The 12,552-nt window shown below is 36.7% G+C and overlaps 1 protein-coding gene across 3 annotated transcripts in view; it reads right to left on the bottom strand.

The window, feature by feature from the left end:
- Nucleotides 1–12,552, bottom strand: part of LONP2 (lon peptidase 2, peroxisomal) — a 117,012-nt gene that overhangs the window by 78,530 nt on the left and 25,930 nt on the right. For all 3 annotated transcript variants that reach the window (XM_073015353.1, XM_007992441.3, XM_007992448.3), the window contains 2 exons: nucleotides 11,652–11,910; nucleotides 4,479–4,620 (listed from right to left, as the gene is read on the bottom strand). In XM_073015353.1, the coding sequence (XP_072871454.1) occupies nucleotides 4,479–4,620; nucleotides 11,652–11,910 (401 nt within the window). The remainder of the gene's footprint in view (nucleotides 1–4,478; nucleotides 4,621–11,651; nucleotides 11,911–12,552) is intronic.

Genomic DNA, 12,552 nt, shown 5'->3' with positions numbered 1-12,552 from the left:
TCCAATAAATTTTCAAAAGAGAATATCTAAATTTTGAATAGTCCTTTTTTGGACAATATTAAGTAATAACTTGAAATACATTGTTTTACATAAGCAACAATTACATGCTAGATCAAGGAAATGGGCATATCCTTCATAAATAAAAAGAAGAATATACAGCAGAAAAAGTTTATTCTTTATTCAGAGTAAGTACTCTAGTGTAAATATACACTACTATTACATTCTTCACATCTGGCCTATATTACCTTAATAATATAAATTAGCTTAAACATAAAATTATCTTATACATTTTACAAATAATATCTAGATATCATTTTTTTAAAGTAGGTTTTCTATGTGGAAAGATAATAAAACTATACCTGGGTCTTCAAACTCTCAGGAATATTCACTTTAAATGTAAAGTGTTGTGTAATTGAATTTGTTCTTTTTTTAAATTTAAGTGAACCTACTAGCAATGGAAACAGCAAGTGGCTTTCAAAATGGACACATATCAGTGGATATTAAAGTAACACCTGTAGAGTACTTTACCACTTATAGAGTGCTTTAACATGTATTGTTATTTAACTGTTTCAACAATCTGTGAGGTCTGAGGTTTTTACCCAGGACTTGGGCAAGCAGAGAGGAAGAGGATATCAGGTACCAAGATACTCAGTTCCTCCATATGTATGTCTTGCTTCATTTTATAGCATTTATAGTCTGTAAGGAATTGATGCTATTCATAACTAAACTACAGTGATTAGTACGTGGGCCCAGGGGCATTTACTTTGAGATACCATTTGAAGTTTTCATACCTTTTTTTTTGAATGCTAATAAATCGACTGCCAAAAAAGTGAGTACCAAGATCTACGTCAGACAAGAAAATATCATTATGCTAGCTGCTTGTTATCAATGATTAATTTAACAAATATTATTGAATCATTACAAAGTATATATAGGTGAAGACCTAAAACACAGTGTGTATCAACTGAACAAATAAACAGGGGACTTAATCATCTACTACTTGTAAAGCTGTCTTTGGTGAACTTGCTTCAAAACAGTTGTTGAAAAAATTTAAGTGTTAGGGGAGTACTCTAAAATTCTTTTCAACAGGATAACTATAAGTGTCTAATGGGAAAATCTGTCAGATAACCTGAAAAAATGTCCCAATATAAATTAAACTGAAAGTCTAAAGATACTATATAAGAAACTACTAAAATCTTAAACAATGTTCACTATTTTACTCTTCATAGTAAAATGAACCAGAGTAAACCAGTTATGGAGCCAGAAGGTAATGATCTTACAATAAAAAATAGCAAAACTAAACCAAATCAAACCCTTACCTCCAAACACCGGGGCTTTTAAGTAAGGTAACTGTACTTTTTTATCATCCAAACAAAACCCACTTCCGAGACTAAAAAAGAGTGCAATTAATATTAGGCATAAACTGGGAATGTGCCAGACAAACCAGAATGTATGGTCTCCTGCTTAATAAGACACATGTCCCAGGCCATCCTGTTCTAAGATCATAAAAATAGAAAAAACCAGAAAGCATGAGGGAGCTCAAAGCACAGAAATAAACAAGAAAAAAATAAAAGCTTTCACAAAGTAAGGTTTCCTCAAGGTTGCAAATCAATTTGCATTAATAATATTTTAAGCAACGGTAAAAGGGAGGAGGGGCTGTGATGTGCTAAAATAAGGAGGACTGGCTGAAATAAATTTAGGAAGCAGTCAATCCCAGATCTTCTCCCCGACCCCAGCAAAACACTGGAAGTTTATTTTCTTAAGAACATCAAACAGTGGTTCTCTGCACAGTGGACCCTGGGCACAGCTGAGAAGAACATATACTATGCTGAAAACAAGAGCTCGGGTGAATGCATATATACAGATGCTGAATGCAGTGATACCCCTGACCTCAATCATTCTTCCCCTGCTGGGTTCCCAGAATGATGGCAGCCAGGCCTTCATTCTCAAGGCAAGAGACATGAAGAGTCTTCTCTGAGGAATCTGACCATCCTAAGAAGGAAGACTTAAAGTTATTGAGTAGAAGATTCCTCAACCAAACAGCCCAGCCAGGCCACTCTATTGTGGAACTCACTGTTGATAAGCCCCACTCCTATGCTCATAGCCTCCAATCAGCCTTTTTGTTCCTTACTAGTAAATATAAACACACAAACAAAAATGTCCAGATGTCTAATGAAAGACTCTAATATAAAAGAGATTAAAAGAAATACATAATAAACAGATTAAAGCAGCTTAAAGAGAAGTAATTTTTTTCTTTTTCTTTTTAATATACCGAGTTGTAAGATAAGTAAAATTTCAAAAAATATCTATAAGTATCTTTCTCACACAGATAGATACACGCAGAGAAAAAAAGTTTTTAAAATAATAAACTCAGAGGGGTTTTAAAAGATAAATCTGAGAAAGTCCGCACAGAAAGCAGAGCAAAACATAACAGTGGCGACTAACAGGAAAGGAAAGGTAAGTCAGAAACATAATATCCAAGTCATGGGAGTTTCAAAAAAAAAAGGGGAAAAATCATCAATAAAAGAATTTGCCGGGCGCGGTGGCTCAAGCCTGTAATCCCAGCACTTTGGGAGGCCGAGACGGGCGGATCACGAGGTCAGGAGATCGAGACCATCCTGGCTAACACGGTGAAACCCCGTCTCTACTAAAAAATACAAAAAAACTAGCCAGGCGAGATGGCGGGCGCCTGTAGTCCCAGCTACTCGGGAGGCTGAGGCAGGAGAATGGCGTAAACCCGGGAGGCGGAGCTTGCAGTGAGCTGAGATCCGGCCACTGCACTCCAGCCTGGGCGACAGAGCAAGACTCCGTCTCAAAAAAAAAAAAAAAAAAAAAAAGAATTTAAGAAAACATTTTAGATCCAAAGAAAAGGAAGAATTCAAAGAAAGAATGAGCAAAAATGCATGAAAAGAAACCCATGCCAAGGCAGATTATTATGAAATTTCAAAATCCCAGGATAAAGGGAAGAACCTGAAAGTTTTCAGGGTAAAGCAGGTCTGAAAGGATAGAAATTGAATGGAATCAGTCTTACCAACAGCAACACTGAAATGGGAAAGTGAAGTAAAATGGAGGCAAAGTACAATTCTGTAGAAAATTTTTTTTTTTTTTTTTTTTTTTTGAGGCGGAGTCTGGCTCTCTTGCCCAGGCTGGAGTGCAGTGGCCGGATCTCAGCTCACTGCAAGCTCTGCCTCCCGGGTTCATGCCATTCTCCTGCCTCAGCCTCCCGAGTAGCTGGGACTACAGGCGCCCGCCACCTCGCCCGGCTAATTTTTTGTATTTTTTAGTAGAGACGGGGTTTCACTGTGTTAGCCAGGATGGTCTCGATCTCCTGACCTCGTGATCCGCCCGTCTCGGCCTCCCAAAGTGCTGGGATTACAGGCTTGAGCCACCGCACCCGGCCCTAGAAAAATTATTTTCAACCAGAATTCTATACTCAAATTACCAATCAAGTATGAGGTAAACATAAAGACATTTTCAGATACGCAAAGTCTAAAACATTTACCACTCATGCAAGCTTTCTCGGGAAACTAGCAGGGAGTTAACACCACAAAAATGAGGGAATGGACCAAGAAAGAGCAAGAAATGGAATACGGGAGACAGGAAATCCAACATGGTGAGAGGTGAAGGGAGAACCTAGGAAGGCAGCCATAAAACCAGATGTCAAAAACAACCAGTTCAGACTGGACGCTTAAGAAGATAAAATGGATAGAACATCCAAAGTGTCTGAATGTCTTGACAGAATTAGACGACTGATGAAAAAGCAAACAAAAGAAACAAGACAATTAACTCTGAAAAGATTTTTAAAACAGAGAGAAAAACAAAAACAGGAACAGGAAAAGTGATCATAGTTTACCACGTGGCTCCTGCTGTGAAAAGCATTTACATAATCAGAATAATGTAAATACTAATATGGATGTAACAGAAACAAGGAAAACGTCTTATTGTGAGATCTAGGGTATAAAAATGATACAGCGGGGACAAGGGAAGAAAAAAGGTAAAATCTTCACCTCCTGTTGGGGGGAGTCTATAGAAAATGACAAAAACTAAAAAAACAAACAAACAAACAAAAAACAAGAAGTGCAAGATAGCCATGCTATTTTGAAAGCAGGGTTAATCAACTAAAAGTTAGAGGTCACGGTGCAGAAGAGGGCATGGAGGACCCCAGGGAGGAGACTTGCTTGATGTTTTTATTGCCATAACTGTGTAGAATTCTTGGTCTCTAGATAACAAGTGTGCACAAAATTTTGTTAAACTATTTGATTAAAATAGAAAAGGAAAAGAAAAAAAGAGGGGACTTAGTGAAAGATATCTCAAAAACATTTTAATTGAAGTGCCAAATTGCTCAGACTTCAGCTGGTATCAAACTGTTTTTCCCATAACTAAAGCTACACCACTGTGTATATCATTTGAGTATGATTATCAACCTTCCTCCATATTCTTCCAGTATGAAGACAGACAGGGAATTTTCCAAATCTTACCTCGAGCAGAGCTGCTGCGGGATCACCCTGTAGACTTTTTCCCAGTTTGTCAACCTCATCTAATAGGAACACTGGGTTGTTCACTCCCACAGTCTTCAAGCCGTTGATGATGCGACCAGGCATGCTGCCAACATAGGTGCGCCTAGAGAAAGCAAGCAGCACATTCACAGTGTGAGATGCCAGGAGGCAGGAGCGACGCCATACAGAAATCGAAACTTACGAATGTGAAAAGATCATTTAGCTATCACCATAATATAGCAAAGAGGTACTATGTATTTAAAAGGCACTATGATAAAATCAAAAGTTATTATATTCAATTCCAACCTTATCTTCTACTTAATTCTGGTTACAAGTTGTCCATGATATTGGAAGAACTGTATCACATTTGCCATTTGGTGAAATGAAGAAACATGACACTTAAGTCACTAGTTACGGTTCTTACTCTTCAAGATTCCAAAATGTCCAAAGTACCCTATGAATTCCCATGCTTTCCATGATTTTCCAGAGCATCCCCCTACCCAACGCAACCACCTTTATATACACTGAAATGGCTGCCCCAGGACCAGCTAAAACATCATCATGTTCATGAAGGAGATTAAAATCGGTTCAAAGGGCCACTCGGAATGTAGACACCAACAAAACAAACAAACAAAAAAAACACCAACAAAAAAGAAAAACTCCAATCTCTTTTATTTTCAGAGGCAATAATCTGTTAACTATAGTACGAGGATTTGGGGTCAACAGTATTCATATCAGAATTCCATTATTCTTATTCTATCATTTTGAACAAAACTGTATTCATCCCATATGCACTAATTGGCAATAATCACGTTCAGCCAGCCAGGTATTTTGTTGAACGTTAAAATGTGAGAGCGTGCTTTATCGTATTTGGACCAGAATCACCCATACAATTATGACAGATGTAGACTGTGGCATGAAAATAAAAACACATATGTTTATCAAACCAAAAAAGGTGCATTTTTTACAAAGCCAGCAAAACTGAAAGCAGCAATTTACTAATTTTAATTATAACCTTGCTGTCTACGTTGTGCAAAGCAAATGCTGTCTCTGAAGAGGCATAAAAGCCTGACTGCCGAGAAGAAAATGATCAACGAGAAGTGGAACAGCCGCAGTTACCTCATGATCTGCACAAAGCCGATTCACAGAGCAGCCCTGAATTCTGCCACATGACTGGTATAAAGTAGGACAGAATAAACAGAGTGACCTTTGAAAAGACAAGCAGGCCTTAAAAACATCGTGGGAATGCCTTTCATCTGGGAAAGGTGACCACGGGAAGCAAATGCAATAAACATTGTCCTGTTAATATAAGGAATCAGCACATTCAAGATTTCAGAATCAGATACAGGAAAGATAAGACTCAGAATTAACAAACTCTTTCAAATTATTTTTCTAGAGAACTTACAGATTTGCCATTACTCTGATTTTTAAGAGTGGTAGGGAAGGGAATGTTTTAAAAGAATCTCAAAGCCTCTAACAGGTCATTTTTTGCTGCAGTTATTTATTTGCCTTTCCTTTTTTGATGAGTAAACCTTAAAAACAGGTACTGACAATTCTACACCTAAAGTTACGGAGAGAAAATAATATTCTAGGTAGGTACCTTTTCTAAAAAAAGTGGAATCCTAGATTCTACTCACACTGTATATAAGCAATTCCTCTTACATTTTCCATTGCTTCCCAGAGCCTACGGAATAAGGTTCAAACTCCTTTGTCTGGAGTTCGAGGTTCTTCACAATCCAGCTCCCATTCATCTTCCCCAACTTGCTGCCATTACTTTCTTGCTTCATCCACAATCAAGATCTTATTATGCTCCTTAAACTTTTTACCTTTGTTAAAAATATGGTGCCTTCCTGCCCTTAATACTCCTCTTCCTGCTTACGTAAATCCCAACAATTCTAAGAAACTTTTTCTGACTACCTCTCACAAAGTGACTGCTCCAATAATGCAACGTCTACAGCATTTACTGCCCCCATAACTCATCTGATGGTTACTTATGACCTAGTTTTTATTCATGGGTATAATAACCTCCTCTAAAGAGCCAGTGAGCACTTTTATGACAGAGACGGGGTCTCGCCACAGAGTAGTGGCTAGATATAGAGCTGTAAGACTGTTCCCCACCAGATCCACCATGTCAGCACTCAAAGCATCTTTCCGTCAACACTCTAAAGGTAACATAGTACAAGCCTCTGAATACTATTTTGGGCAAATTACTTGACCTAAGCCTCAGTTTCCTCACCTATAAGATGGGGATAATAGTGTCAACTTGGTGGGTTATATTAATATAAAGATCACGAGAGAACACAGGTAAAGCACACAGCACAGTGCCTGGCATACAGTGAGCTTTCCAAAGATGCTCATCGTTACTAGCAACAGCTACTTAAAGTTTACTTCTGGTTTCCTGGAAAAAGCACAAGAGCAGAAATCTGTACACCTGAGTCCCAGTTCAATTTCTGCCTCATGGAAGCAACTTTTGCAAATGTCTTTTACAGCAGACAAGAGAGAAAAACATAGGCATTTCACCATCCACTCTTCCTACCTATTCAATTAAAGGGCTCCCTCAGGCTATAATGCAAACCATTAAAATAAAATTTACAAAGAATTTGGAATATAAAAGAGTTTAAGTGTTACAATGTTAAATGAAAATGACAGGATTACAATTCTGTTACTTAAAATCCAATGGTAAGTTTGGCAGTACAAAACAAATGTTAACAGTGATTATCTTTGTATGGTAGAAAAACACGAGAATTTTTTTTCATTTTTCCTTTTTCACATTTTCTACCAAGGGTGTGTGGATGTGTAGGTGTGGGTGTGGGTGTAGGTGTGGGTGGGTGTGTGGGGGTGTGTGTGTATCTCAAACTCGAAAAAGTAATCAGTTTAAAAAAGATCCTAATGATCTCAAAAAGAAAAATAGTCTTTAAGAAACTGGGATTTTAATGTTTAATAGCATGTCTAAACAAATGCAATTCTTCTTCTGGTAGTCATTACTAAATCTTTTTATAGACTAACTTGTATGGGTGTACTCATCTAAAGGGTTGCATAACTTCCAAAATACTATGTTTTAATCTTATATGAATTCACGAACACCTAGAGAGCACTCACCACATTTAGCACCATGTTAAATAAGCATCATGGGGTACATAAAGAAGATATATAATAAATCCCCTGCCTGAGAAAGCTTGTACTTTTTATAAACGTATTTATGTATCATCTCCACAGTTGTATGGTAGAAATGCCAGAGGCCCATATTCTATAAAGGAGCACAACAGGTGGTCAGTTTAGAGAAGAGTAAAATCATAACTGACTGCACTTACATTAATGGAGGAAGCCTTGGGTTGAGTCTTTAAAATAAACCTAAGTTTTGGAGAGGCAAAGAAGAGCTGCATGCAAATACAAGTTGAAAGGATAGTGTGCAAACCATAATATATCTGGTACACTATGCTAAAAAATATATTAGAAGCTTGCTGCTTCAGTTATTTTTCCCTTGTAGAAACTAATAATGAAACAGTTTATTTATAACTTTACCATTTCAGGTTACATATGAAAATGTATCAATGTGGAAATCACAAGGTCATTTTTCTTCTCATTTTGTTTGCAAGTTGAGCCAAGGATTTCTCACAATAATATAATTTTATTATCTAAATAAACAGCTGGTAAATTATTTCTAGGAGTGAATATCAACAGTGATTTAAGATATATCATAACAATAATATATTATTTTTTACCAAAGAACAAATGAAAAACAATTATGCAAACATGATTTCATAAAACTTCATCTTAAAATAAGTTACTTTATATTTAATTTGTGTGAATTGATTTACATTACTTAAATGTAATATTTAAATATAAAAATTTAAGTTGTTAAAACTGATAGAAGAGAACGGGTATTTTGTGGCTTATAAAGTGGACAGAAAAATCACAGTGGAGATAAACCCAAATGAGAAATGTCGAAAAGACTGAAAAACTGAATGAGTTAATACATAGTATAAACATTATTCTCCCTTTAAGCTACTCAAAACAATATAGACAAAAATGAGCCAATGTTTAGTCAGATCACTATTATCTTCCAAGTGTAGGATTAAATGTTAAGGCAAGCCTTTCTTTTTCTTCCCCATCTCCCACCTCATTATCGTTTAACCCTAAAAAATATATCTTTGCTTGTTTTTAAAATAAATCCCCAACTTATCAGCATCCTCCTTCTCATACGCAGATACTTTCAGCAAAAGGCCAGGGTTCCACACATGGAAAAACAGGGAGAGTGAGTGGCAAAATTGAGAGGATAAGCAAGTGCAGTAACAAAGCAGCTTTCTTTTTCCTTGGCGATTCTAAGACTGCGGAACAGTGGTGCCTACTCAGAGGCTAAGGAAAAACAAAACTTTTCATGAACTCTAACTGTGAGCACATGATCGGTACTCAAATGCCAAGACCTGGGTTGTCTCCCAAATGCCTCAACTGTCACATGGAACCACATGTTCTCCCAGGCACACCCACAGTTGTGCTGGAATCGTCAACTGTTCTTTCTCTCCTCCTCCTATTCACCTTCAATTCATAACTGACCTAAATGCATGCTCTGCCCTCACCCTTTCCTCAACAACTGAACCCCACTACTCTCCACGTGCTTCCAAACAGGGTTTGAAATAAAATTTTTCAACAGGCTTTAATAATTTACGGGGTATATGGGTAATACGTCCCCAACAGCACAAGGGCAGGTTGCTATAGTAGTTAATCAAACATCTGGTACACTGATAGCTAAGTAACACTTACCAGCAAGGTGTATCTAAAATCAGGCTGAATAAAATGATTCACAAAACAAATCCTGATACTTTTTACTCGGCAACCATCACAGCCTCCATATATGTTTCTAAAAAGGTTATATTTACAAATATTTTAGGCAATGGTGATTGTAACATGACCTCCTGTTACAAGACTCATAAAGTCAAGTCTTATTTTCTTGAGGCTCAATTTTCTTAATACAGTCACACACACAAAAGCATATTCACTTGAAAAAAAGAACAAATTTTATATGTCAGTAAGGATTTAAAACAGATTTATTTTAATCCAGCGATGTTCATAAGTGGTGAGAACCATGACACTATACATTGTCCATTAATAGGCAATAGAAAAATGCATTTTCCCATAATTCTGCCATATAAATTAAGCAATAATGCTGAGAATAGGATAAATATTTTAGAAGGCAATTTAAAAATCAGATTGAAATTTATAAAAACTCATACTGAAGCTTGTAAATCTAAATTTGTCCTCCTGAGAATTTATTAATAGAATTTAAATGGTTAAAGCTAATTTTTAGTGAATGCTGTGTGTCAGACATTGGATAAGTGCTTTCCAAGCCTTATCAAATAATCAATACCAATGTGAAAAGAAACAGAACAAATTACCTACGTGTCATGTGCTTATGATGTCAATTTCATAAAATTCCACAAACTCACTGTCTAAATGCCATCAAATACTTACTCTGTAGCTAAAATGAGAAGATTTAGGCCCTAAACACAGCTTCTTTAAGTTTGGTCCAAGAGAAATGCCAATTCCTTTACAAAAGCAAACTACAGCCTCTAGTTGTACATGCAAGAATAAGAAGTCTAGGCAACAAAAATATCTTTTGAAATTGCCAGAAGAAATCACCCAAATCAATTCTCTACTCTGATCTGCACCCCTCATTGTTTATTTACTAAAATCTTGTGATGATTCTTTTTCAAAATTTATTATTATTATTTTTTTTTAGAGATGGGGTCTCACCATGTTGCCCAGGCTGGTCTTGAACTCCTGAGCTCAAGTAATCTGCCTGCCTCAGCCTCCTAAAGTGCTGGGATTATAGGTGTGAGCTACCACACAAGGCCAGTAATGATTTTTTTTAAATGCATAAGAATTTTAAGTGAGCAAATAAAAGAGAATAAAAATAACCATTTCTCACAGAAAAGTTTCTGAAACAGTTTCCCATCCCTGTTTATGGATAGGGATCCCTTTGAATAAGGCAAATAGAGAACAAGATATTTAAAAAGCATCATATTCTTTTATAAGCAGTTTATGGTTTCTACATTTAAACATGTTCTTTAACACATACAGTATAGGTACGTTTTCTCACAACTTAAATTGCTATGAATCCCTTAAACCATGAAATGTAAATTCATGCCTTCCCAAGGCACCTTCCATCAGATCAACAGAGAGATCAGGGAGAACAATGAATGCAACATGCAAATCTGATTCTAATAATGTCAGATGAATCAGAAACAGTTTCCTCGTTGTTGTTTGTTTGTTTTTTGAGATAATGTCTCTGTCTCCAGGCTGGCGAGCAGTGGGACAATCATGGTTCACTGCAGCCTGGACCTTCCCAGGCCTAAATGATTCTCCCACCTCAGCCTCCTGAGTAGCTGAGACCACAGGTGCATGCCACTGTGCCTGCCTAATTTTTTAATTTTTGTAGAGACAAAAAACAAAATTTAAAATTTAAATATAAATTTTGTAGAGACAAAAGTGTTTCCCTATGTTGCCCAAGCTGGTCTCAAACTGTTGGGCTCAAACAATCCACCCATCTCTGCCTCCCAAAGTGTTAGGATTACAGGCATGGGCCACTGCACCCAGCCTAGAGACAGTTCTTACAGTTTATTGTTTTTTTGATAGAAAGTGAGTCCAAAATGCAAGAATAAGCCTTAATAATTATGCTAACATTTATCCTTATTACTCATATTCATAATACAAACCGACCTTCATAAAAGGAAGCTTAGATTGCAATCAGAACAAGCTTGTTATCAAAGACTTCCTACCTCCTCCTATTGGTCCTCCCTATTGCAGTTACTTTGTTTAACTCTAAGAGTTAGAGGTTATTTATGGACCGCTACTGGGTTGAAAAGAGTGAAAAGACATAATAATATCCAATCATAAATAACTTATAATTACATTCAAATGAGATTCCAGGAAAGCTGAGGCACAGAGTAGGTATCCACTGTCAAACAAAATCAAGGTCAGTTTAGGTGCTTAGAGGCTCTAGGCTAGCTGGTAAGTCTTGTAAATGTCCTTTCCATTGAAGGTACCACAAATAGCCCTTTAAAGAAAACAGACGTATGCTATACCTAAGCTTTTAGGGAGCTCTAGTCAATTAAAAAGAAAGAGGAATCAGAGATTAAACTGAGAGAACTGTTCTACCTGTGTCCTCGAATGTCAGACTGATCACATACTCCTCCAAGTGCAATCCTATGGAACTCTCGACCTAGAGTCTTGGCCACTGATCTTCCCACACTTGTTTTACCAACACCAGGAGGGCCAACAAAGCATAGGATTGGGCCCTTCAGGTTATTTTTCAGCTGTCTGACAGCCAAGTATTCCAGCACTCTTTTCTTCAACTTTTCCATGGCATAATGGTCATTATCCAGAAGAATCCGGGCTGCCCTAATGTCCAGGCGGTCTGTCAAATAACCCAACAGAAATAATTAGAACACATAAAATTTTTAAGTTAAAGAACTCCTTTCAAGCATAACGAGAGCAAAATATTTTTTTCTGAAAACAGATGTGATAAGAACAGACTTGGATCCTTCTAAATGAGGCTTCTAGGAGATCTGCACTTGGTTTGGTTTTTCTGCTTAAGACTTAGTGTCTCCAGAGATAGCAGGGACTACACAATTAAAAACTCAATGTTCATATCATTTTATTTGGAATGATTTTCTAGTTATGCATTACTTCTTATGGAGATATAATTTCTACATAGTCTGTGTGTGCTGGCATTTGTTCCCTTTAAAAAAGGGTGATTTTTTTCCTTATTTCAGTAGTAATATATGTTCGTTCCAGAAAAGCTGATACACTAATAGAAAAGAAGAAAACAGTTACCCATAATCTCATGCCTCCAAGAGATCACCACTACCTTTACTTCAGTATGTGTTATTCCAGGCTATGTGCGTGCATTTACAAACCTACTTTTCAAAATGGGATTTTATGGGGCCTTTAAGTTTTGTAAAATGTTTTTTTCACTTAATATATTACAGACAACTTTCACTGTCACACATATATTTATCAGTAACATTCTATGGCTACTTAATACTCCATTACTTAA

Source organism: Chlorocebus sabaeus, chromosome 5, assembly GCF_047675955.1.
Source record: "Chlorocebus sabaeus isolate Y175 chromosome 5, mChlSab1.0.hap1, whole genome shotgun sequence".
Lineage (NCBI taxonomy): Eukaryota > Metazoa > Chordata > Mammalia > Primates > Cercopithecidae > Chlorocebus > Chlorocebus sabaeus.
This window is presented reverse-complemented; position numbering and strand designations above follow the sequence as displayed.